Source organism: Monodon monoceros, unplaced genomic scaffold (assembly GCF_005190385.1).
Source record: "Monodon monoceros isolate NGI ecotype Baffin Bay Population unplaced genomic scaffold, NGI_Narwhal_1 Super_Scaffold_11, whole genome shotgun sequence".
NCBI classification, from domain to species: domain Eukaryota; kingdom Metazoa; phylum Chordata; class Mammalia; order Artiodactyla; family Monodontidae; genus Monodon; species Monodon monoceros.
In genome coordinates, this window is record NW_021703767.1 from 75,748,482 (window position 1) to 75,775,936 (window position 27,455).

Sequence of the window (27,455 nt, forward strand, 5' to 3'; positions counted from 1 at the left end):
TTCCCGAAAAGCCATTTCTTCTTCCTTCGTCTCTGAATCTACCTATCTGTCTGTCTATCTATCTCTCTATCTATCTATCCATCAATCATCTATCACCTGTTGCTACTCTGTACAGATGAGGACATAATAAAACAGAGAATGTAAGTGACTTACCCAAACTGAGAGTGACAGAGTTAGGAATAGAGTCGAGTTCTTCTGACACTTAAATCAGTCCCTTTTTGCTCTTCTAGCCTGCCATAGGAATACACAGGTAACGGGTCTTCCAGGTTTATCTGTGCAGATGGTGCTCTGAATGATATCCCTGGGAAACTTGTCATAACTCAGTAGATACTCAGTGTAGTTAAGAGAGTGTGTGTGTGTGTGTGTGTGTGTATATATATATGTATATATACACACACACACACACACACACACACTATGAGATATCAGGGAGTATATATATATGTGTGTATATATATATATTCCCCCCCCCCCAGAATTTTCATGTATGTACTGGAAAACTTGAATGAGAATTACCTGCTATAAAGGGGAACTGCCATATTTGGGAGCTTTTGCGTCTGAATAAGCAAATTGACATCTGTTCTCTCCTTCTTTCCTTCTGTTACAATGAAGTTGTTTTTTCTTCTAGCCGAGACGAATCTCCTGTGTTTTAAATTGCATCCCCTTCCACCTTCATAGGAAGGATACTTTACCTTTAATTCCTCTTTCTCTTGGATTCTTGTTGTTTTCAATTCAGCAGGCTTAAATCTTTCTAAAACAGTCAAACAACCTTACCACAATCCCTAATCCTTTGTCAGGTCCTTAACTTTCTTCTTATTCATGTTCAAACTTAAAATCTTCTATTTATTTTCACCTTTTCTTCTTTTCTTCCTCACACCTCATATCTTTCTAATCTGGCTTCTACCCTCAGTACTAAAAATTACTCCTCTCGCTGTGGTTACTAATAACCTCCAGTTTACTAACTCTAGTGGGTATTTTCCAATCCTCCTTTACACGACCTCTTGGTAGCACCCAACACTGCTGGTCAGTCCCTCCTTTTGAAATATTGTTTACTCCCATCTTTCTGGTTTCTACTTAGGCTCCTTAATTAGCTTATCCTTATTTATTCCATCTTTGGGGATTCTCAATGTTCAGTCCTGGGTACTAAACACTCACAATGTACTCTCAGTGCTTTACTTCTCAAAAGTCAACTGTTGCCACATTTATATCCTCAGTAAAGACCTTTCTTCTGAGTTCTAAGTTTGTATATCCAACTTCTACTTGGTGCCTCAAACTGAAAATACCCTAAACTGAATTTGAAGATTTACCCCAAATCTATTCCTCTCTTAATGTTCCTCTTCTCAAAAAAAGGCACCAATATCCATCTTGTTTAAATCAGAAAGCTTGGATTCATCCTTGACATGTTAGGCTAGGTCTGGCCACCAAGATTTATCTGGGTTCAGAGACTGGTAAGAATGACCACTTTTAGGATTGCCTTTTCATCTCTTGGTTGACTTTCATAGTGTATGAACAGTGCAGAGATGTACACACAAGAGCAAGGATACAAGTTACCATGCACAGTTTTCCATTGGCTCCTTGATATCTCAGAGGCACTCCAAGATCAGTGGTCAATGTATAGCTCACAAGGAGAGAGGGATCTTCAGTCAGTCAGAGCAGTATGAGCTCTGGGTTTTGTCTTTAATGCCTTGCTGCGAAGTATATGCTAATTTGAGGGGAATATTTCAGTTAAGGATCTACTCTATTTCTTCCGGACGCACAGGCTCAGTGACCATGGCTCACGGGCCCAGCTGCTCCGCGGCATGTGGGATCTTCCCGGACCGGGGCACGAACCTGTGTCCCCTGCATCGGCAGGCGGACTCTCAACCACTGCGCCACCAGGGAAGCCCTACCCTATTTCTTATAAGAATATTCTGGAGGTGCCGTGGTTCCATACTTCCACTTTCTATTTTTACTGCCCTCCCACACATCTTCTCTTCCCACATGCAATTAATAACTATGTCAAGACAATTTTATATCCTAAACTACCTTCTGTCTCCAAACACTCTAATCCAAGTCTGTCATCTCTTGGTTGGTCTACTGTTTTTACTTCCTAACTTATCTCCCTGCCTAGCTTTCTATCTGTTCTTCCTCTTGCAGTCTTTACTGAGCCTTTAAAATATGGGTTAGACTGTCATCTTTATTCTCCGAAGATTTCAATGTCTTTCCATTACTCCTTGTGAAAGTTAAAGTTTAAAATGTAGGCTTTCCTTCTACAGGGTAATTTTTATAATCCAAAATTTATAATTATAGTATTGGAATACTACAGTTGGGAAATAATCCACATAAATTATTTAATTATGAATTATAAATGTTACATAATTATAATTTACTTGCTCTAGGTTAGTGATAGCAAAGGAGGGAAAGACAATTCTATTGCTTGGGCAAGCCAGTTGCTTTCTTTGAGTGATATGTGCTTTGGTTTTTATAGCATTGCATTTTGTTATTGCTACAGGCAGTATTGAAGACCACACTAATAATTGGTACGAAAAGGAAACCTATTATTCTTAGACAAAAGGTACATAAAATCAAAGGCTAGATTTGTACAGTGATGTTTAGGTTTTTTAGCTATGTATTTGAAGTTCTGCACCATTGGCATAGATGGGAAAGTGGTGGCCAGCCTGGGTTATAGATAGACCTCCATATCAGTGGTTTATTGATGGACAAATACAATAAAAAGTGTACCCTAAACTGTCTTTTCTATGTGTCCCATATTTCTTCTTTTTTGATCCAGAGCTCCTCAGATGACTCTTGCTTTCACGCTTCTTCCAACATGGTCTATAGCATTCTGAATGATTGGGACACATCTTGGACCATGTTTCATACTCCTAATGTCTAAACTCCAGCCACAGTTTCAATGTTTAAACTCAGCAAAATCTTTTGTCTTTGAACCTCTTCTCTTATACTGCTGCCCTTGTGTAGAATGTTATTAATTTCCACTTCCCACATTTTTTTTCTCACCCACCTGCTCCATTAAGCTAATTCCTCCTTGTTCTTGAGGACTCATTCACCGTCAATGTTAAGTCCCGATGGAAGCCATTTTTGACTCCTGTCTTACTTTGTTCAGGCTGCTATAACAGAAATTCCATAAAATGTTTGGCTTAGAAACAAAAAACGCTTACTTCTGACAGTTCTAGTTGCTAGGAAGTCCAAGATCACGGGGTCCATAGATTCAGTGAATGGTGAGGGCCTGCTTCCTCACCGATGGTTATCTTCTCCCCGTAACCTCACATGGTTGAAGGAGCAAGGGATCTCTCTGGAGCCTCTTATAAGGGCACTAATCCCATTCATGGCAGAGCCCTCATGACCTATTCACCTCCCAAAGGCCTTGCCTCCTACTATCATTACCTTGCAGGTTAAGATTTCAACATAGAAATTTTGGGAGACACAAACATTCAGCCACAGCAACTCACTTGAGACTAGGTAAGTTCCATCCTCCATAGCAGCCAGGAGTCCTTCAAAGCACTTCTCATATTTGTAACTAATTCATTATAGACTTATTTAATTAAGTCCTCTCTTTCCTGTTACATGGTCAACTTCACGAGGGCTCTGACCTCAACTGTCTTGTTCACACTTGTATTTCTTGGCATAGTACCAAGGCCAGAGTGTTGGTAGAAGGAAAGACCAGTGTAAGAATGGAAGGAAAGAAGGCAGGCAGGCAGGCAGCAGGCTTTCGATATAAATTTTTGTCTTGCATCTTCCTTTGATAGATATTTTTCAGAACATATGTGGTCTTTGGTTTAACAAACCTCTATTTTGGAGAAATATGTCTGTTAAGATGAGCACAGAGCTGTGCTGTCCAATATGGTAGTCATTAACTCACGTGGCTTTTGAGCACTTGAAAGTGGCTAGTGCAAGTTGAGATGTGTTGTAATTGTAATATACACAGTGGATTTTGAAGACTTGGCATGAAGAAAAAAATCTAAAATATCTCATTAATACTTCTTATGTTGATTATATATTTTGGATATATTAGGTTAAATAAAAATATTGTTAAAATAATTTCAGCCATTTTTCCCTTTCTTAAATATGACTGCTAGAAAATTAAAATTACCCATATGACTTGAATTATATCGTCTTTGGATAGCACTGACTTACAGAACACAGCATTCCTTCCCTTGCTACTAGACCCTGAGGGAGAGGGAAGCCATCCTGGTAATGAGGTAACTGCCTTGAACAGTGTGTGCTAAGACATCTAAGGAGTCCTGTTTAATCCTTACTAGACAATTAGGAGCTGATTTCCCCAGGTTATATTTGCTGTCCCACTATCATAAATAGACAAGAATTTCTAGACAAGACACCATTTTTGAAATAGCATCATTGTTACCTTCCCATAGTGTTTATAGTTTAGTTTATTTATTTTGTCTTGTGAATTTCTACTCTGATAACCACTATCTCTAAATCCTCTTCTAGATTCTAGAATGTGGTTTGGAATGTTTTCACTTAAGAAATGAAAGTTAATAAAGTTTCACACTGTGAAATAGACTGAGAGTTTTCCCAGTGTGAGAGGATGTTGAAGTCAACCGTAAATTATCTCACAACCAATATTAAGTTCCAGAACTCTGAATTCCAAGAAGATGCCAGTCCATTAAGCAAGCAGATGAAATATGCTTTGCTTAAAGGTTTATCTGCAGCACAGTCAATTGTAATTCTTAATAATGAGACAAGAAAGGGAAGCTTGGGCACCTGGAACTGAAACTACACATCACCCACTTAATTATTAGTGGATATTAATTATTATTCTTAAAGTTGGAACTGATTTAGTGTTCTTACAGATTTCTGGCACAGCCTTTAATTTAAATATTGTTAGTGATTTCTGACTATTTTTTCCCCAAGCACTGTGCTATAAAAGATCATTGTTATACATCACTGAGGTGTATGAATCTATTCAAATCTTGGTACTTTGTGGTATCCAATAACTAAAACATAATAAAATCATAAGCCAAAAGCCTTATAATTACCACCGTTATTGTTTTAAAACCATAGAACAAAATATCTAAAAACGATCTTGACAATCCAGCTCCTTTAATCTTACCTGAGAAAACTGAAGAATGAAGTGAATTGCCTAAGTGGCAGAGCAAGGATTAGAACTTAAACCTCTGACACCTATTCCAGTGTTCTTCCTACTAACTTCTGTTAAGAGTATATTGGTGCCAACGTGTAGTGACTAGAAACTAATATTGTTAAACTGGGTAAATAAGGCCTTAGGTATGTGAAATTTAAGAAAAATCCACAATTATTTATTTGTGTGTGTGTGTGTGTGTGAGATGAATGTGTTATGTGTGTAAAATGTTCCATTCTAGGTAGTACACACTTTGTAAATTTCATTGTTTTGTTGAATATTCCCAAAAGAGCTAAAGTTTTTTAGTGTTCCTTATGTCCTTACTGCAGATATCAGAGTACAAAGGGACATTTTTGACATTTTGCCTAGGTTGTCTCCAGAATGTATGTTATAATTTGTATTTATTAGCATGTAATATGGATAGTCATATACACATGTATTTATTACATAGTTGTATGAGAAATGTAGGTATGAATTGCTAAAGCTAGATAAGAAGTGTTTCTGATTCTGCAGAGTGGGGGGAAAGATTAAAAATGCAAGAAAGAACAAATAAATATTATTTTCTTAAGTTAGAATGTACACTTATGCCAGTCAGAGAATGTTCTTAGAGAGCTATTTTGCTAAAATGTAAAAAATGAATGCTTTCTCTATTGCTTTTAGAAATCTTGAATTTAAGCTTACCAAAATTATATTTATCAATAATCAGGGATTTATCTATTCAGTTTCTAACTGCAAAGTAGTTGTGTCCATATCTTTGAATTTTTAGAAAAACTATTTTAATATTTAGGAAAAAGGGTTCTGATAGAATTTTGATGAATATATAATACAAGAAAAGTCATCTTGCACTGGGGCTCTACTCCCTCACTTGTAAAATAAAGAAGGGGAATAAGAATTGTTTTCCCAACTGGGGGTTTGCAGTCCTGTAGGAAAAATGATATCTGTTTATATGTATTATTTTCCTTAAAGCAATCAAATGTATGATTTAAAAAATTATTTTTCCTTTAGGATTTAAAGTTTGGGAACATATAATTAATGAGCTCCCCACTGTACTCCCATCTCCTTGCTTAGTTCCTGGCTCTGTTAGGCTCTCAATTACTGAATGAATATCTGTTTGACACACAGAAGGGATCAGATAGGTGTGCTTGTGACTTTAGTCCTTAAAGGTGTTTCTTGGTTTTCTCTTATTTGACTTCACAGTTCTAACTACAATGATTGTCCTGAAGATTACACAGTTTTAATGTTATCCGCATAATGTACCATTTGTTAAAGATAGCAGGTGTAGGAAACATTGATGTTGAAATGATAAGACTTTGAGTATTATAATCTGAGCTGTTACAAAAGGACTCTGCTTCCCATTTAAAAATAGATGGTTCTGCTGGAGAGAGTATAACAACAACAGCAAAAATTAAAATGCATAGTTGAGCTGAAAACCAAAGAGGGGAACTCCTCAGCTGCCAGAAATGAAGAGGGTATTTATATGCATGGAGATGAACAGGAACTGATTTCATGTGCTTCAGGGGGGATTATAGAAACAGACATGGCCATCAGTAGTTGGGCACTGGGTTTAGCCCTCATGCAGGCTGCAGGAGATGAGGCCTCAGGCCTGTATTAGGCAGACAGGGACCTGTAACAGAGACACTGCTCTTTCTGAGAAATGGTGAGTTAGAAAAACTTTCCACCTGCCAAGGAAAACTGAAAGGAGCTTGATGCCCACCTAAGGAGCAGGTGGAAAGTGTTGCCTGTAAGGAATTAGAAACTTTGACCTGGACCACTTCCTGGGTGTGGTCTGAAATCAAATCATAAAAATATTAACAATATCTCCCTGTTAAGCAGGAATTCCAGTCTGAGAAGTTAATATAAAAACTTACAGTAGTTAGAGAAATCCACAAAGTATTATGGGAGGCCATTGTCAACTCTTCTTGAAGGTTTCACAGTCCAAGGAATCCCAAAACAACTCCCTTTGAAGAAAATCTTATTGTCAAATAATAGAAACCACACAAGGATAGAACACAACAAATTGAAGAATTCATATCCCTAAATTCTAGATACTAGATCAATCTGAACTAAATTTTAAATTAAGAATATTTTAAACATTTAATAATTAAAAGAAGCAGAAACTATAAGCAGGAACAGAACAGTATGGGAAAAAAGTAGAGTAAAAATATAAAAATAGGGCTTCCCTGGTGGCGCAGTGGTTGAGAGTCTGCCTGCCGATGCAGGGGACATGGGTTCGTGCCCCGATCCGGGAAGATCCCACATGCCGCGGAGCGGCTAGGCCTGTGAGCCATGGCCGCTGAGCCTGCGCGTCCGGAGCCTGTGCTCCACAACGGGAGAGGCCATAGCAGTGAGACACACGCATACCGCAAAAAAAAAAAAAAAAAAAAAAAAAAAAAAATATATATATATATATATATATATATATATATATATATATATATAAGTAATTATATAGTAATTGCAATGGTAGGAAAAAAAAGTCTATACATGTGTTCAAAAGCAAGCTAAACACAAAAGAAGAGAAAATGTTTGAGATGGAAATGAAATAGAGAAATCACTCAGAATCAGAGAGATGGAAAACATTGAATGAGAATTTAAGATATATGGGGTATATAAGGAGAAGTTCCAACACGCATGATATAGTAGTTCTGGAAAATAAAAAGACAATGTTAGATCATCTAAAAAAGACTGAAACAAAATTTTCAGAACTGAAAAATTCATATGACCTTATCCCATCAAGTTCTTAAAAAAATTCCCACTTGGAATTGTAGTAAAACCATATTACAATGAAGATAAAATATGTTAAAAGTGGCCAGAGAAAAAATATTTAACTACAAATGATAGATAGGTAGACCTACTGCAGACTTACCAGCAATAATGGTTGCTAGAAGACAATAGGATATTATTTTCTGAATGCTGAGGGAAAATAAACATCATTTGATTCAGTATATGCATTCAACTATAATTCAAGAGAGAGAGAGAAACAAATGGTTTAAACTAAGAAATGTAACCATTTATAGATTCTCATTGGTTCACAAAGAGCAGGTTGAATCTAGAGGGAAGAAGGGGTGAGCAAAAAATATGGAATACATAATCGTTGAAAAAGATCCTATGGCAAGCCTTTCATGGGCTTAAAAAGAAGCTAGAACTCTATTCAGTGATAGGAGTGGGAGGATTTCAGAGTTTGAAGGAGGTGCTTGCAGTATTTGGTAGGAGCTTAATGATAACGATTATACTTGGATTTTGCTAAAGTTAAATATGTAAGTGTAACCACTAAATTAATAGAAATAGAGTGTAATTTCCAAATCAAGATAAGGGGGAGAATCAGAGAGCAAACAAAGAAAACTAAATCAATCCAACTGAAAGAACATAAGGATAAGTAAAGAAGCAAAGAAAGGCATTGTAAATAGAAAACACAAACTAAGATGATAGAAATAAAAACAACTAAATCAGAAATGACAATGAATGAAAAGTGATTATAGTCATCTATTAAAGATCAGATGAAAATTGAAAATTCAAACATATAATGTTTATATAATGTTGACAGAGATAATCAGATTGCTGAATGATATGTATAGCATGATACTTTTTATGTAAAAATGTACAATACACAAAATAGCAGTGCGTAGTTTTAGGAGATACATAAAGAGGGAGTAAAGGAACAAACATATGAATAAGAAAACCACACATAAACCAAATTCAGAAATGTAGTTGGGTCTGGTCAGGAAAAGTAATGGAATGGAATTAAGGAGATGACTAGAATGTTTTAATTACATAAAAAGATTGGAGGCAATTATGGAAAATGTTAGTGTTTGTTAAATGTGGATGCTGAGTTCATGGATGCTCAAGAGGCAGTAGAGAATGGTAGCTTGCACTGTGGGTTCTGGAGCCAGCCTTCCTGAACTCAAATCCTAAAGTCCTTTTACTTAATGAATTGTGGGACCTTGGGCAATTACTTCACTCCTTTGTATCTAAATCTCATCATTGTAAAATGAGGAAAAAGAAAAAAACAAACAAACAAAAACCTTGTAGGGCTGTTGTAAAGGTTGAATGAGTAAATGCTTTGTGTAGAAATTTCACAGTCCCTGGTTCATGGTAACACACTTGTTGAGGGCTATTGCTATCTCTATATTTTTCACATGTTTGAAATATTTATTTCATGTTAAAAAGAGAATTCAAAGAAATGAGTTAATGAGCATGTACAATTATAATAAATCTGCAAATTGTAATCAAGATAATCTACACCGAAACTTAAAGTCACTGATCAAAATTCTTATATGACGCATCAAAAAGTCTATAGAGCCTCAATGCAAAGTTAAAAGAGAAAATCTCGTGAACATTCTATCTAATTTGGTTTCCCATTTATGACAATAAAGATGATCCACATGCAGAATGGGTTTTATGTGGATACTTGCAAAGAGCTTCACATTTATTCTCCTAACTTGTCATTTAGAAACAAAACACAGAAATTCTAAAATTAAGCCAGTTTTTTATAGAACAAACTGCAGGATTTTGAAGCATCACATAAAAAATGAATTTTTTTTCTGTAAAAGAAAATGAATTTTTTGTTCTGTAACACATAGGTAAAATTTAATGTATGCTTTAATGTTTATTTGTTTTTCCAAACAAACCTATGACAATTTAAAATTTTATTTGTTGACAAATCATGCCTTTTGTTACTAGAATGTGTCATATACCTATGGGAAACCATTGACAATTTTAAAAATAAGTGATGGGTATGAAAGTCAAGCTGACCTCCTCTGCAAAGTTTGGGGGAATCATTAGCTATGGATAGATCAATCCCTGTAGTACTGAACCCTGAAGTATGCTTCTTGGCGTTGGCCAGGAGAGAGTCAGGCAGGCTTTTTTTTTTTTTTGGACATGGGTGTTTGGAATTAGAGTGGCCACACTTGTCTGAAACCACAGGTTCATATCTTTGTCCAGGGAATTTTTCATCTATGCATTTGTAATGGCCCCTCATAATCAGTCACAGTGACAATTCCTTGTACCTGTTTCAGTTGCTTTCAAGTTGTCCCCAAGAGCCTCCAAATCGAATTTGAGGTATAGCATGCAATCCATATTTACATCACAAGTATACCAACCACATTTGATAACTATTTCTACTTCTTTTTTGTGTATTGTTATATCAGGTAATAATTTAATTGCATTATTATACCTTGTGTAATTATATTTTAAATGGAATTTTAACAATCTTTATTAATATACGGTGGTGAGAGATGTAATCTCCCTAAAATCTATTAAAAATACTTTCTCCATTTTCAGTTTTACTTCATTGCAAACAACTTGTATCTATTTCTACTTGTGAGTCCCTTACGTTTCTGGGATCCTAAACTTCTAGCCACTGAATTGTTCAAAGCTGTCATTTTATATATGAAACCTGAAGCCTAGAGAGAGGAAACCAGCACATTGAACAAATATGTGTTGGCTTCCTACGTTGTGTTGGTGGCACTATGCTAAATAAATACTGGGCATATTACGATGGCTAAAACTAACATGGCCTCACCCTCATGGGTGCTACAGTCTAGAGGAGGAAATAAATATTAAGGAAGTAAAGAAAAATAGATATCTAATTACAAATTGGGACATGTGTTAGGAAGGGGGAAAACATAGTGTGTTGATAGAGAATCTGAATCTGAAGGCAGATTTAGATGGGGAGCCTAGACAAGACCTCTTTGGAGTGACATTTAAGCTAAAACTTGTATTTATCTTAGGACGAAATCAATCCAGGCAGAGGGAAATGCATGTGCAAAGATCCTTCGATCTGAAGAGAAAGGCGCGTGGGCCTAGCTAGAGCTTGGTGAGCCAGGGAGAGAGTAAATTGAGATGGTGATGGAATGGTAAACAAGGAGCCACATGGTGCAAAGCTCTCCAGGCCATGCTAAGGGTTTGACATTTTATTGTAAATGAAATGGAAGCTATTAAAGGGTTTAAGCAGGAGAGTGACGTGATCCAATTTATGCTGTAAAATATTACCTCCACCGTAGTGTGGTTTGGAAGGGAAATAGGGTAAGAGTGTTAGGGAGTGTTGGAGGAATCTAGCTGGGAGCTGTGATGGCCTCGACCAAGGTGGTGACGGTGGGGATGGAGAGTAGCCAGCCGCTGGGAACAGGCCCCTGGCGCATACTTCCCATTGCACCATCCTGCCTGGCCTGAGCTTGCAGCAGAGTCGAAGCTGATTGATGTGCTGTTGGAGCTCTAAACTGCTTGTTTGCAGAAAGTATTATTACCTCTTCAACTCACTCTGGTTGACTCTGCAGATTTTTCTTGGTGGATGCTATAAAAAAGATGACAGAAGATCACATTTTACAACAATGGCATTTTACCTGCAGATAATTTAGATTTGTGGTGTATGAGGGAATTCCCCAGGCTTGCCAATTTGGATGAAAAGATTTCCTCTGAGACACAGGACAGTTTTAGGACAGGTCCAACATCCTGCAGTTTCTCTGATGTCAGGGAACTGTCATGCCTGTGCTGTCCTGTTCATTTATTTCTGGTGCCAAAAGATGTGTCTATGAGAAAGAGGCCTTAAGACTAACTGAGAAGATTTTTTTCTATGCCAAGTGAGGATGCTGTTATTATAGAAGACTATTTGGATGAATGGAGGTGTCTATGGTTTTCCCCCACTTTTGTACCGGGAGGCCAAAAGCTTTAACGCCAGCTTAGTGTTTGCTGTTTGCTCTAGGTCCCTTGCTTCATAGGTTTCTACCACTTTTGTGGGCTGATCGCCATACAGGCAGAAAAGAGAAGTATCAGCATGTGTTAGACTTCTTCAAGAAGCAACCAATGAGTAGCAGTGAGAAGGTGTAAAGAGCAAAGAGCTCTGGCCTCAGCACCTGGTTCTGGCATTTATTACCTCTGTGATCTAGAGCAAGTGACTTAACCTCTGTAAGCCTCAGTTTCCTAATCTATAAAAAAAACGCCCAATGTCTGCCTTCAATTATTTCTGTGAGAATTTAGAGGGATAATCCACGTAAAGCACTTGGTATGTGGTATATACTTGACAACTGTTATCTGTGAATAAAACTCAGGAGAGGGCTTCCCTGGTGGCGCCGTGGTTGAGAGTCCGCCTGCCGATGCAGCGGACACGGGTTCGTGCCCCTGTCCGGGAAGATCCCACATGCCGCGGAGTGGCTGGGCCCGTGAGCCATGGCCGCTGAGCCTGCGTGTCCGGAGCCTGTGCTCTGCAACGGGAGGGGCCACAACAGTGAGAGGCCCACGTACCGCAAAAAAACAAAAACAAAAACGAAACAAAACTCAGGAGAATTTGCCCATTGCTACTGCTCCTAACCATGGGTCTTCCAAACCACATAAATTCTATCAGAAAGTTAATCTACCCCACAAGCAAGGCCACTTGCTGGTTATAGAACATGCTACAATATGTATTCTTTAAAAAACAATTAAAAATTTTTTTATACAATTTTTAAAGGTTACTTTCTATTTACAGTTATTACAAAATATTAGCTCTATTCCCCACGTTGTACAATATGTCCTTGAGTCTATCTTACACCCAGTAGTTTGTGCCTCCCATTCCACACCCCTATATTGCCCCCCATCCTACTGGTACAATGTGTATTCTTAATTCCTTAGAACAGCCTTCAGAAGCAGGTCCTAGTCATTCAAACAGTTTCACAAGAAGCAAAGTATACCTGTGTATAAAGAAATGAAATAGCTTTCTGGATACCACACAGCTCATTTGGGATAAAGCCAGGATACCTGTGAGAGGATGAAAAATGATTTTCATTTAAAGGGGTGCAGCACAGAAGGATCATGATGTATTAAAGAGCCCCGACTCCAGGGATTGGAAGACATGCTTTCATGGGTTTCCCCTCTCTCTGGTGTTCTGCTTCTTCATCTGTAGAATTAGATCATCCTGAAGGGCTTTTCTGGTTCTAAAATCTTCAGATTCTAGGATTTTCATGTGTGAAATACCTTGTGGTTTTCATCCTCCATAGCTCATTCATGAATTGCCTGGAAGACAAGGTCCATTTCTTGGATGACAGTCTGAGAAAAACCAAGGGGCTGTGACTCAGTGAGGTTGACCAGAATCAAACTCCCCTTCATGAACGGAAATCCTTAGAAAGGCAAAGAAGTCATTTGGCTTCCTAGGAATGCTCACATTAAGCTTTTTCCACTCTCGTTTTCCATGATATTCTACACTGACACAGGGCTTTCTTAGAAGCCTAATGATAGATTTGGATTTAGGGAAGGAGAGGTCACACATTTTTCCAGAGCTGAAGAGACTCTACACATCCTGTCATCTACCAGGTCCCGCCAAGCATCAGTCCTCAGGCTGATGTCTTCTCTCCATCCTCATTGCCACTGCCTACCTGAGGCCTTATTATATGTCACAGCTTCCTACGTGGCTTCCACAACCACAGCACCACGCACTCTAAATCACCCTTCTCTATTGTTCCCCAGTGTGACTTTCTAAAATGCCGCCCTCATAATTTATCCCCAGGCTTAAAATCCTTCAGTTTCCCTATCGTCTGATGCAGGGGTCCCTAATGCTTCTCTTCTCTGAAGTGAGCGGGGCAAGGCAAACTTTTGTCATGTGGATATGTTAATTTTTGTGTGTGTTTAGTATTGGTCCTTTTTAAACATTTGAACTTTCATTTACAATATATGCATAATATATGGTATTTATAAATTACCTACATGTAATTTATAAATAATAAATACACATGCATGTGTTACCAAAATTCAGGTCCGGCTCCTTGCTGCTTGAAAGCCAATACGTGAGAGGCAAGGTTGGTGGAAAGGAAAGTTTGCTTTCTTTTTTTTTAATCTTATTTGTAAGTTTGGATTTTCTTTCTTTTTTTTTTTTTTAATTTTATTGGAGTATAGTTGATTTACAATGTTATGTTAGTTTCAGGTGTACAGCAAAGTGACTCAGTTATACATATACATATATCCGTTCTTTTTCAGATTCTTTCCCCATACAGGTTATTACAGAATATTGAGTGGTATTCTGTGTTATACATTAGGTCCTTGTTGGTTATCTGTCTTATATATAGTAGTTTGTGTATGTTAATACCAAGCTCCTGGTTTATCCCTCCCCCCAATGTTTCCCTTTCGGTAACCATAAGTTTGTTTGGAAAGTTTGCTTTATTTCAGAGGCTGGCAACTGGGGGAGAGGGCAGGCTCATGTCCAAAGGCCAACTGCCCCCTGACAATCAGTAGGCAAGAGCTTTTAAAGGGGAGATTCAGGGGTGTATGGGCAGAGGGAGGGAGCTACATGTAGAAAAGACACAGCTCTGACAATCATCTTGAAGTTAGTCGTGTGGTGGTCTGATCAGTGTCATCTTGATTGTTTTAAGTTCAGTTCCAGGGTTGGTTTGAGTTCAGTCCCAGGTGCCTTCAGTTCCAGGGTCGGTTTTTTCCCATTTCTTTGAGGCCAGTTCTCGGAATTGTGGCAGCTTATGTCATGGCTACAGTCTGGTCATCATGCAGTTAACTTGTTCCACCTGGTGGGAGTTTCAGTATCTACAAAACAGCTCACAGGATATGGCTCAGAGTACTATCCATAGCCCTTGAGGAGGAACTAAAAGTCCTTGACTTTATTTAATGACTAAGCTATTATTATTTGGTCTTGTTTGACTGCTTTTCCTTTGTTTCTGTATTTTCTCATTTCTCTGATTACATTTATTCTTTGACTAAAGTTTTTCTACAGACAAGGCAGAGGACATGGGAGGGTGGGGTTCTGTCCTGGGAAGGTCTCAAGAGTGTCCTGCTCCATTTCATACGGAGGCTGTAGATTTAACAGATGGAGATGTATGCTCAAAAGAGTTTGGAGATCATTGGTTTAAAAGGTGAACTTTAGGGGCTTCCCTGGTGGCGCAGTGGTTGAGAATCCACCTGCCGATGCAGGGGACACGGGTTTGTGCCCCAATCCGGGAAGATCCCACATGCTGCGGAGCGGCTGGGCCCGTGAGCCATGGCCGCTGAGCCTGCGCGTCCGGAGCCTGTGCTCCGCAACGGGAGAGGCCACAACAGTGAGAGGCCCGCGTACCGCAAAAAAAAAAAAAAAAAAAAAGGTAAACTTTATTAGCTTTGCTTAAAGAACCTCAAGTGTCCTGGGACCATATTTCCCTTCTGCTGTCACCTCCAGCCACTGCGTGCACCCTCTTATATCCCCACACCCTGGCCATGCCAGTGTGCTTGCCCAGTCTCTGAACATGCTGTTTGTGTGTCCCATGGGGCTGCCCCTCCTGATTATGCTGCTCAAAGCACAACTGCCCTGCCTGTTCAAGGCCAAGTCTAAAATGTTGCTTCATCTTTGAAGCCTTTCTTAACTGCTTCTTGTCCCAGAACTCACCATCCCAGGTAAAGTTAGCACCCGTGCTCTGTGATTCCATGGCATTTTGTTTGTTCCTCTAGGAAAGCACTTTCCATGTTCACTGGGTATGGTTAGTTGTGTGTGCATCTCAGTGAGGAGGCCGTGGGTGCCTTCAAGGCAGGAATTGCATCTTACTCAGCTTTGTACCCAGCACCTAGTACACGTTGGAAGTCAGTAAATGGTAGTTGAGTTATTTTAAATTTTCATGAGCATCTTTTTTTTTGGTTTGTTTTTTGGGGTTTTTTTTGCGGTACGTGGGCCTCTCACTGTTGTGGCCTCACCAATTGCGGAGCACAGCCTCCGGACACGCAGGCTCAGCGGCCATGGCTCACGGGCCCAGCCGCTCCGCGGCGTGTGGGATCTTCCCGGACCGGGACACGAACCCGTGTCCCCTGCATTGGCAGGCGGACTCTCAACCACGGCGCCACCAGGGAAGCCCCATGAGCATCTTATAGAGAGGAAGCTGGGAGGGAGGGGGTTAATGGTATGAGGAATAAAATTGGCTCAGTACAGAAACCCCATCCTGATGGGCATTTCCCTGCCCTGCTTCTCCCGTCTCCCCCAGCTCAGACTGGTTTAGTGAAGAGGATATTCTGGCAAAAGCGTGTCCTTCTTTCCATTTAGCTTTGAGGCAGCATGAAGGTTAAGGATTGCCCGTCTCAAGGTCACTTGATTCCCGCTGAACAGGGCTTTGGAGACTGTTCAGTTTATGGAGAATGCCGCTGTGCTTGTCAACTGTGTTCAATGTGGAGGGGCTGAGTCGAGACTGAAAATGGAAAGAAAGGCACTGAAGGCTGGAGGCATGATATTCAAAGGCTATAAACGTCTTTCTTACAAATGAGGAGCTCCTCTAAAAGTCCCAAATATAACTTACCTCCTTTCTATCCACATACACATACCTCTCACCTACCCGGTGCCTGGCACTGTGCTACGTGCTGGGACAGGGTCATGAATCATTCAAGGTCCTTGCCCTTGAGGAGCTGTACCTAGTTCAGCAGAGACAGATCATATGCAAACAGCTGTAACAGTGTAGGGAGTCCTCTCCTAGCCTGTGCCTGAGGGAGCTGTGCAGAGGGAGTGATTAATCTAGCCTCAGGGTGTCAGCGAAGGCCCCGTGGAAGACAGCTGAACCTGGAAGACTGAGGAGGAATTCTGGGCAGAGAGAAGGCAGGGCATGGGATATGCGTTTCAGGCAGAGGGAACTACATCGGCAAGGGTCTAGAGCAAGGGATGGCCAGCTTTTTCTGGAAAGGGCCTGTTAGTAAATATTTCAGGCTTTTCAGGCTGTAGGGTCTCCATTGCAACTACTCATCTCTGTTGTTGTAGCACGAAAGTAGCCAGGGGCAAATGTGTGAATGAAGGCGCACAGGCTGTGTTCCAATAAAACTTTATTTACAGAATTGGCAGCAACAGGACTGTAGTTTGCCAACTCCTGGTCGAGAGGAGGATCTTCAGAGAGCCTCTCGTCTGCTGGTTCCCAGTCTTTTCAAGCATTAGGATTACTTTGCATCTGCTAGTCCCTGTTTCCGATGCTCTTAGCTATTACTCCACGGCTCTTCATCAGGTCTCGGTGAAGTCCACTTCTAACCACGCTGTTCACAACACATCCATCCCCTGGACCCTCCATCCTTTTTCATCGCTTTCATTTTCATGGCACCTATACGAAAACTCTTATGTATGAATTGTTTGTTTACTTCTTGTCTTTCCTGCTGGAATGTAAGCTTCATGGCTTGTTCTCTGTTGTATTCAGTGCTGTGCTGGATCCTGGAGCCTGGGATGCTCATTTCTTCTGCTCCAGCTCTGCATCCAGTGAGGTCAAATGATAGTTTTAAATCAGCCACGGTGGGAAGATTTACCCTGTGGAAATCAGTCCCATGGAAATCAGGTTTGGGGCATTTTTTTAAAAAGAGCTGCTTTATGAGCATATCACTGGTTCTCCCCTCTACCTAGAATACCCACCAGAAAGTCTGGTGCTCAGTAAATACTTGATTTTTTAATAAAACGTGCTACCAGTATCTGCTGATTGAGAAAATAGATCTCCGCTTATAGATACAGAATCCTTTTGCCATTATTAGTGCTTCACAGGGATTTCCATGTCCCTTAGATGGGTAACTGCTGAGGGCACCATCACCTTCACTTGACCTATGGGAAGACTGAGGACTCACGACAGGACGTGGTAATCATTTTTTTTTTTTTTTTTTTCCGGTACGCGGGCCTCTCACTGTTGTGGCCTCTCCTGTTGCGGAGCACAGGCTCTGGATGCGCAGGCTCAGCGGCCATGGCTCACGGGCCCAGCTGCTCCGCGGCATGTGGGATCTTCCCGGACCGGGGCACGAACCCGTGTCCCCTGCATTGGCAGGTGGATTCTCAACCACTGCGCCACCAGGGAAGCCCAGGACGTGGTAATCTTTACCCCATAGAGCAGAAAGATTCTGCTAGGCCATGATGTCACATCTCCGCCTTATTCGCTACAGTCTCCCGAGTGAATGTGGGGTCTCAGGTCTGTGTCTCTTTTACTAAACAACAAGTATTTTTAATGAATTCCCCCAGTTTAGTGTGATTGTCATTTCTGCAGAGTGTTCAAAAGTCCAGATAAGTTCTGTCCTCTTTCACCTGTGTTACTGTATCCATTTCCGATTTGTCTGGGGCTTTGATTTATGGTGTGTAAATGTGCCCTAGTCTATACCCTTTAGCTGTGATTATCATAAATATATCTGTTTATGAACAGTCTCCTACCCTGACAATCTAATTTTGAAATCTGCAGTGGTATGAAGCCCAGAAGCACTTGACAAGAATCACAGTTTAACAGCCTCTTCAATCTCCGTTCCTTTAAGTGGGCAACATTAAACCTTGATACCAAGGGTCGTTTGTAAGCCCACAGAAACTGATTAAAAAGCCCCATCAAATTACTACACAATGCATGCTTAACTTTTACAAAGTACTCTCCATTTGCAGGATGCCTGCTAAACAGTCTTTTCAATTCCCTGTCCTAAGCACACACTAAGAAACAGAAACGTGAACTTGTATTTAACGGCCATCTGGCTTATCTCAAAGCTTTCCAGGACCTCAGGGCTAGAAAGAACCTTGCATTGCCATGCAGAATGCCTTTGCTTTCAGAGATATCTGTGTCCTTCATAGCTGTCCTGACCTGTAGTTTTTTCTGCTTCTCTCTGTTTGCTTCTGTCCAATGATGGAGAACTCACTCTTTCCTTAGGCAGCCTGTTTTCTTTTTGAATACAGTTTACAGAAAGTTCATTTTTACCTGCCTCCCTGTAACGTTCAGCCATCGGCCCTAGTTCTATCCCTGCGGAGCCACTCAGAACAAATTGGCCTCTTCTTGCTTCTGTCTCCTCTTCTGTCTTCTTACTTCTAATCTCAAGAAAGTGGGGACAGCTCTCACGTCCCCTGCATCCTCCTTTCTCCAGGCTGCATATCGACTGTCCATTCAGCCATTCTTCCTATGACAATCCTTTGTACCACCCTCCTTATTTTGCTCCTCTTCCTCTGGACATGTTCCAGTTTTGCCGGTGTCTTTCTTAAAGTGACTGAACAGTGCTGGAGAACAGCTGGGACCATAGAATGTTACGCTAGACTGCCTCTTCACTTACTAGTCCTGTAACCTATAGGGTAAGTGATGTAGCTTCTCTGAATCTCGATAATCTCACCTGACAAATGAGAAAAAGTACCTTACACATTAAGTTGTTGTGAATACCAGATACAACTGTAGTGAAATCATTGGGGGAGTGCCTGGTACAAAGTAGATGGGTTCGTAATACAGCCATTGTTATTATAATAAATACTATTAATTCTCTGGATACAGCTCATAATAAAGTTTGGATCATATATATATATATATATATATATATATATATTTTTTTTTTTTTTTTTTTTTTTTGAGGTACACGGGCCTCTCACTGCTGTGGCCTCTCCCGTTGCGGTGCACAGGCTCCGGACGCACAGGCTCAGCAGCCGTGGCTCATGGGCCCAGCTGCGCCGTGGCATGTGGGGTCTTCCCGGACCGGGGCATGAACCCGTGTCCCCTGCATTGGCAGGGGGACTCTCAACCACTGCGCCACCAGGAAAGCCCTATATTTTTCATTTTAGATTGGAGTTTACATGGGGGCACTTTCTGTAAGTTTAGGTGCAAATGTTGAATAGGCTGGCCCTAGATAAACACAGTGCAATTGTAGTATCTCATATATATATGCATGTGTATAAAATATGTCGATATTAAATACATATTTCTTGCACGGTTTCCTAGGACTCCTTTCCTTTGTCACTCCCACACTTCAGTACTGATGCACAGCTAGGTGCTCCTGCCTCTCCTTGTCATCTCTTCTCTAGCTTCTTGCCCCCCAGTCCTGCAGCTTGCACAAGATATATACAGATTATGTCTTGGCTGCTCTTTGGGAAGGAAAGGACGGTGTTCATTCAGTATATCAGAGACGAGTCTTTTCCTAACTCATCCGTGTGTTGGCTGGATGACCTTGGACAAGACATTTTCCCTCTGAGGCTCAGTTTTTCTTTTTTATCTTTGAACTTGATGAAGGAAGGTATTTTGATGCAGGAAGGTATTGGATTCTGAGCTCCTTTCCAATTCTAAAATTCACTCTGTTTTCTACAATCTAATATTCATTTTGAGATGTGTGATTGGGCTTCCTTGGCTCTGTCTGTGTTCTGGTTTCCAGCATGTACCTAGGTAAGCACTACACTTTAAGGCAGTACACTTTAAGGCAGCAGGAATGTCTAGGTAATTCCTTCAGGTCTCAGCTTTTCTGAGTGGCTTTGAAGTCAAACCTTCTGCGGAAATTGCCACGTCATCCTGAAGGGAAGCGGTGCTGAACGTGAGTTCCTGTGCTTTACCTTCTTTCTCACCAACCTCTTTGAAGGTAAAATTTCTTACTTGCTTTTGTGGCTCTAATTATTATTTTTAATCAACTTTTTATTTGAAAATGGTTTTACATTTACAGAAAAGTGAAGCCTACACCCAGTTTCCCATATGAACATCTTACATTCGTTTGGTATGTTTGTGACAATTAGTGAATCAGTATTGATACCTTATGAATAATTAAAGTCCATACTTTATTCAGATGTCCTCAGCTTTTTACCTAATGTCCTTTTTCAGTTCCAGGGGCCCATCTAAGGTACATTACACTTAGTTGTCTTATCTCCTTAGGCTCCTCTTGGCTATGACATTTTCTCAGAATTTTTTTTGAGTTTTTGACAGTTTCGAGGGGTACTAGTCAGTTGTTTTGTAGAATGTTCTATAGTTGAGATTTGTTTGATGTTTTTCTCATGATTAGACTGGGGTTATGGGTTTTGGGGAGGAAGATCACAGAGGTAGAGTGCCATTCTCATTACAGCATATCAAAGGTATCAAGATATCAAGGCTATCAATGTGATTTATCACTGTGGACCTTAACCTTGACCCCCGGCTCAGGTAGCATTGTTTTTATCAGGTTTCTGCACTGTGAAGTTACTCTCCACCCCTGTACCCCCTTTTCATATTCTCTTAGGAAGGGTGTCACTATGTACAACCACTGCTAGTTCTTATTCACCGAACTGTCCAAGGTGGGTATTTCTGATGGCTGTTGTCTTTTCTTCCACCAGAATTCTCCTATTTTGTTGACATCTCCTAGGGCTTTATCATCTAAATCCAGCCAGCGTTAAGGAAGAGAAAATGTGGAGGATAATGTTTGCTTTTAAAAGCCTTGGCCTGAAAATGGCACACATCACTTCCACTTAACATTCCATATGACACTCATTCATCTGCCAAACCTAACTGCAAGGGAGGCTAGGACATATGGTCTAGCTGGGTGCCCAGGAAAAAGAGGAAATAGATTTTAGAGAAAATCTAGCAGTATTTGCTATACTACTTTAGAGTACAAAAGGGAACAAACTAAACCAATGTCTTACCATCATCAAATAATATAGCCATTGCTTCATAAAAAAATGAAAAAATAATGGAAAAACATAATCTTTGAATCAAGGAGAGTCATATAAATTGCAAATAAAATTAGCTTAATAAAAAACTTACTCTGTTGGCCATATTTTTCTTACTTCACTGTTTACCTGTGAACATTTGTTGAGAATAGGCACTTACCTGCGTGTCAGCATTTGCAAAACTCTGCTGTAAATTATGCCTATACCAGATTCTGCATCATTCCCAAAGTCTGCCATGCTGTTTTCTCCTTCATCCATTGTTTTTCTGGAATGGCCTTCCTCTGGTTTCTTTGCCTATGAAAATGCTATTTACTCCTCAAGTGACAGGTGAGGTGCCTTCGTCTAACTTCTAGACAGAATTAGTCCCTTGCTCCTTGTGACATCATGTCATTTTGCTTCCATTCATCTTTTAACAGCTACCTCACACTATGTATACGTATGTTTCATGCATTAGACTGGGTGCTCCCTGAGGACAGCACAGGTTTTATTAATCTGTTAGATGCCTAAGCATGGTCTGAAAAATAAAAAGCATGTTTTCTTGAATGTACTCAGGATGCTAGATATCCCAAAAAGTGGTCTCATTTTTTTAAAACCCCTTTCTTTAAAATACAACAAAACATTTTCTTTTTTTCCCCCCAATTATAAAAGTGATCCTCCCTTATGATAGACAAGCCTTCCTGGTGGAGGTGATCTTGAGCTGAGCCTGGCAAGGTTGATAGGATTTGATAATAATAAAGGTATAGGCCTGTCAGGCAGGCTATACTGCTTTCCATGACACATCCCAGGTTCAGGGCATTTGTTTAATAGATGGTCAGGGCTCCTTTGAAACAGCTATAGTGTAAAACATTCACTTTCATAGATCATCACATAATTAAAACTCAGACTCTGAGCTTGTTCTGCACTGCTCTTGGGTGGTGGGGCTTGGTGAACAGCCTTATGCTCATTATCTTGAACAGGAGTTATCAACCTGAATTCCCAGGGTCCCAACAGGGGGATAGCTTCACCGTAGCAAAAGGAGTGTTTAATTACAGCTACAGAAAGTGGAGCATGAAAAAAAAACCAAACAATCATTTTCAGGCTTTAATGATTCAGCTGCCATGCATCTCCTTACCTATCAAAACATGACTTCTTAAAGTGACCGTATCAAGTTTATTAGAGATAAAGTATGAATTATATGACAGTTGTTCCTTTCCTTCCTTCTATCCTTTTCTATCCTCTACTCTTAATCTTTTGGTTACTTTAGTGACTTTACAAGCTCAATATTTTACTAAAACATGAATCAGCAAAGTCTATTTGTAAAATACTTCCTTTGGTTTACTTACACTGTTTCCTCAATTTTCAGGGTTGAAAAATTAGACCTTAATTAGGATTTATATTTTTATGGTTTTTGTATTTCATATTATCACATTTATTTATTCATCTGAAATTCTAAATTATTATAGTTAGCGTAGAAATTATTTTTTCCCATTACACAGATAGGAAAACAGCCTCAGATACTAAGTGACTTGCTTAGGACCCCACAGCAACTGTGGTTCAAAGCTGGGTCTCCTGATTGCACATCTAGAGCTGAACGTACCACATTAGCATCTGCCTGTCAACCACTTAGCCTTGTGGCAGAGGCTCACACATTCTTTTATTTCTCCTAATTATAAAAGTGACCCACGCTTATGATAGCCAAATCTTCCTGAGAAGGTGATCTGGAACTAAGCCTGGGAAGGTTGGTAGGGCTTAATAGATGGTAGGGGTGCAGGATGTTTTTTTGCAGTGTGGTTAACTAGCTACATGCTTCTCTGACATGTCCCTTGGGGGTCAGGGGCATGGAGACAACACATTGAGAATGAATCCATGCCTTGATTTCTGGCACTACTTAGAGGAGAAGATTCTCAAATCAAAGAGACTTTAAGTCAAAGGTGCTCAAATTATAAATACACTGAATTTATTTAACCACAGTAATAATACATAGTTATCAATCAGAATGCCTAATTTCCAGTTTAGTTCTTTTTTTAATACCCTACTTCCTCATTACCAGTTTTCTTGGCAACTTTTCTTCTTCTTAGGACTGCTTTGAAGAAGACATGTTTATATAGGCATTGCCTCAAACTCCCAAGTATGTGTGATCTAGTCATATGTGCAAAAGACATATGTCATAGGGAGCAGATCCATTCCCAAAGAGTTTATTGCATTGAATCCTTATCTAGAACTCTTATCTAGACTCAAACATCAATAAATGTGTTTAGTTTAACACACAGTACTTAGCATATTGCCTGCCCAATAAAAGAGGTTCTGAGTAAATATTGGTTTAATAAATTGGTGAAGGAATGACACTGTCAGTTGAAATTCATTGATTGTCCTTTTGAGGATAACACATAACTACTTCACCAGTCATATGATTTCTATCCTTGCCTCAATTTTTATCACCAGAAGCAGCATTTTTCTTTTTCTACTAATTTTTATGAAATAGGGCTATAAATGTGCTAGAGTAGTCTAATTTTTGCACAAAACTGAAGTAGAGACAAAGATGGTGGTGATGTACCGGTCAGAATGGCCATCATCAAAAAATCTACAAACAATAAATGCTGGAGAGGGTGTGGAGAAAAGGGAATCCTCTTGCACTGTTGGTGGGAATGTAAATTGATACAGCCACTATGGAGAACAGTATGGAGGTTCCTTCAAAAACTAAAAATAGAACTACCGTATGACCCAGCAATCCCACTACTGGGCATATACCCTGAGAAAACTATAAATCAAAAAGAGTCATGTAACACAATGTTCATTGCAGCACTATTTACAATAGCCAGGACATGGAAGCAACCTAAGTGTCCATCGACAGATGAATGGATAAAGAAGATGTGGCACATATATACAATGGAATATTACTCAGCCATAAAAAGAAACAAAATTGAGTTATTTGTAGTGAGGTGGATGGACCTAGAGTCTGTCATACAGAGTGAAGTAAGTCAGAAAGAGAAAAACGAATACCGTATGCTAACATATATATATGGAATCTAAAAAAAAAAAAAAAGGTTCTGAAGAACCTAGGGGCAGGACAGAAATAAAGACGTAGAGAATGGACTTGAGGACACCAGGAGGGGGAAGGGTAAACTGGGACGAAGTGAGAGAGTGGCATGGACATATATACACTACCAAATGTAAAATAGATAGCTAGTGGGAAGCAGCCTCTTAGCACAGGGAGATCAGCTCGGTGCTTTGTGACCACCTAGAGGGATGGGATAGGGAGGGTGGGAGGGAGACGCAAGAGGGAGGAGATATGGGGATATATGTATATGTATAACTGGTTCACTTTGTTATACAGCAGAAACTAACACACCACTGTAAAGCAATTATACTCCAATAAAGATGTTAAAAAAAAAAAAGAATGGTGATAATACTGTAGAAAATAGATTGTTGCTGGCAGCTAGTACCACAGTGAGAAAGCTTTAAATATTTATGTTAGCTGCTATACAAAAAATTCAAATGTGGTATACAAAGATCAGTTTGATGGTATTAGTGTGTAGGGTGTTTTTAAAAGCTGAAGACCACTTCTGGTTTGAAATACAGAAATATGCATGGCTTGATCTTTTTGCGTGTGCTGGAAAAATGACTTTTGTAGTATTGGGGCTCACTCGGATGAAGTATTCACTGAAGGTGAAATCTGTTTCTACATACTTTCCAGTGACATCTCATGGCCATGGGGGTTTGGCTTTTTCCTGTGGTTCTCAACCAAGCCTGAATTTAATCAGAATTTCAAAACCCAGGAAACATAGATAGAGAGTTGTCATTCAGCAGAAATAGAAGTCTTCCCGGAATTGACTATGACTGCTGAAAGCTTAGCAATTACAGTGACAGTTTGGTCTGAACAGTGACGCTGGAATAGGACCACAAACTTAGTGGCATCTTGCAGGCAGACACTAGATGCAGGAGGGAGAGACATAATTCATTTTTTAGCACACCTCTGTATTTTCTAATCATAATTAGCTTTTATTCATTTACATTTGGTTTAGTGTTGCAGAGATTTATTGATCTGCCTCTAGAAAGAAAAAAAAATACAGATATGTTACCAAAATGCCTTCTTTTCAAATAGTTATTTCAATATTTAAACCATTGACATTTATGCATTTACTTCAGGAATGTTTTTGACAATTTGCAAGTGTGTATTAAAAAAATTTCAATAATCATTTCATTTTGTTCTGCAGAACCCCAGCTGAAAGGAATTGTGACAAGGTTATTCAGCCAGCAGGGATATTTCCTGCAGATGCACCCAGATGGTACCATTGATGGGACCAAGGACGAAAACAGTGACTACAGTAAGGCACATTAGCTTCTTGCAATCTAATTACAATCAAATGTATGGCCCAGTGTATCTTAGACTTAAAGCATGGCCAGGCTACCTTTGGAACTATTGAACTACTAGTAAGCTGGTGTCTTTTCCTTTATCCTTCTTGCTATGATTCCCTATAGCCAGGAGACCGTAAGGGACAGAGATTATGTACTCAATAAGAAGGTAGGAGGCTTGAAGGAGTTCTGACTGGTCAGTGGACAAGAATTTCCTCTCAACCCACTGTTTGTAGTCAGGATGATGTTAAGTATTCATAGAAGCAAGGCAGACCTTCCAGCACAAAATGGTATTTTAATCCTGGAACCAAACAGTAAACATGTTATAGTAATTCTTAGAACATCATTTCTGGAAGAGCAAAGTTACTTCTCAAGGTAAACATTGAATATATACATATGTATATTACATGTTATTTTATTTTGATTGAGGACAAAATTATTGATTTAAAAAGGAAAATATATTAAAATATTATGATAACAGATAATGAAGACTGGTAGAACTGCAATTTTGTTTATAGTTTTTTGAGATAAAATGCAAACATTAAAAGATTATTGATAATATCCCTGGAAATAATGTTTAAGTAATTTAACTATATAGGTGACAAGTTTGATAACTAAACAAATCATCAAGGTCTGAGAGAGTATATTTGCATTTCAGAAGAATTTTGATTGCAAGCCTCAGAGCCAAGAATGATCACTTTCATCATATCTTTCAGTTTCTGAATAATCGTGTACAGATACCTGGGGGGAAATTGGTGTTATTCTAAAATTATACAGGGCATCATATTGTTTCCCAAAGTTTGTCTGTATTTCCTGCTAGATCTTTAGTACTAGTCGCATAGTAAATGCTCATTAAATCTATATCCAATTGAGTTGTCTTCTGATGGAGGTGATTTTGTGGTTAGACTGACATTCTACCCAACTGCATAAGATAATCTAAGAAGTCTGATATTTTACGGTGAACTATCTTTTAAATTAAAAATAAAGATCTCAGGAAAGATCTACAATCCCTAGAGTGTGAAAATGCTCTTCTCCACCCCTTCTAAATTATTCTTTGTTCACTTAATGTTACACATTACAAAATATGAATTACAATAAAGATCTTATTATAAAGAATTTCATCCCATTTTCTGCCAAGTAGGTGATTAGCTTATTGTGGTTTGCATTGTTGGTTTCTGTTTGTGGGAATGCATTCTTTAAATGATTTAAGGTTTAACTGAGTACAGAAGAATGAGGATGCTTTCCTCTCCATGTAGAATTTTCATTATTGCATGTGAACTTGAATTCAGATTTAGTGAAGCTACAAGTATAGGTGGAAAGAATCAAGGATGTGGCTTAGCTGTGTCACCCGTACTATCTCTGGGGTATCCCTTGTTCTGGTTTCTTTTTCTATAAAATGATGTGGCTGGAGATGATAATGTTAATATCCTTTGTCAGACAGAACCATCCACCCAACTTAAAAAAAAGATTGAAAAATTATAAGTTGGTGAACATAGATTCAGTCCTCAAGTGAGCCAAATAGCCGTAGCCACAGGATACAGCTGTTACCTAGACAGCTGTCCTATGGATCTGTGACGTTTATCACGGGGCAGTGGCAGAGAGGTGAGGGTGAAAGCGTGGGGTCAACCAACAAAATACCTTCCTTCAATGTTTTTAGAAAAATAATTGAAAGTGCTTTCTCTGCAGATGCTGGGTCAATGGCTAATATAGATCTACAGCCACATATAA

General features: G+C 39.5%; 1 protein-coding gene across 2 annotated transcripts in view; it reads left to right on the forward strand.

Moving 5' to 3' along the window:
• The window catches only part of FGF12 (fibroblast growth factor 12), a 560,969-nt gene that overhangs the window by 336,184 nt on the left and 197,330 nt on the right, over nt 1-27,455 (forward strand). For both annotated transcript variants that reach the window (XM_029213630.1, XM_029213629.1), the window contains one exon: nt 25,589-25,699. In XM_029213630.1, coding sequence (XP_029069463.1) covers nt 25,589-25,699 — 111 coding nt within the window. The remainder of the gene's footprint in view (nt 1-25,588; nt 25,700-27,455) is intronic.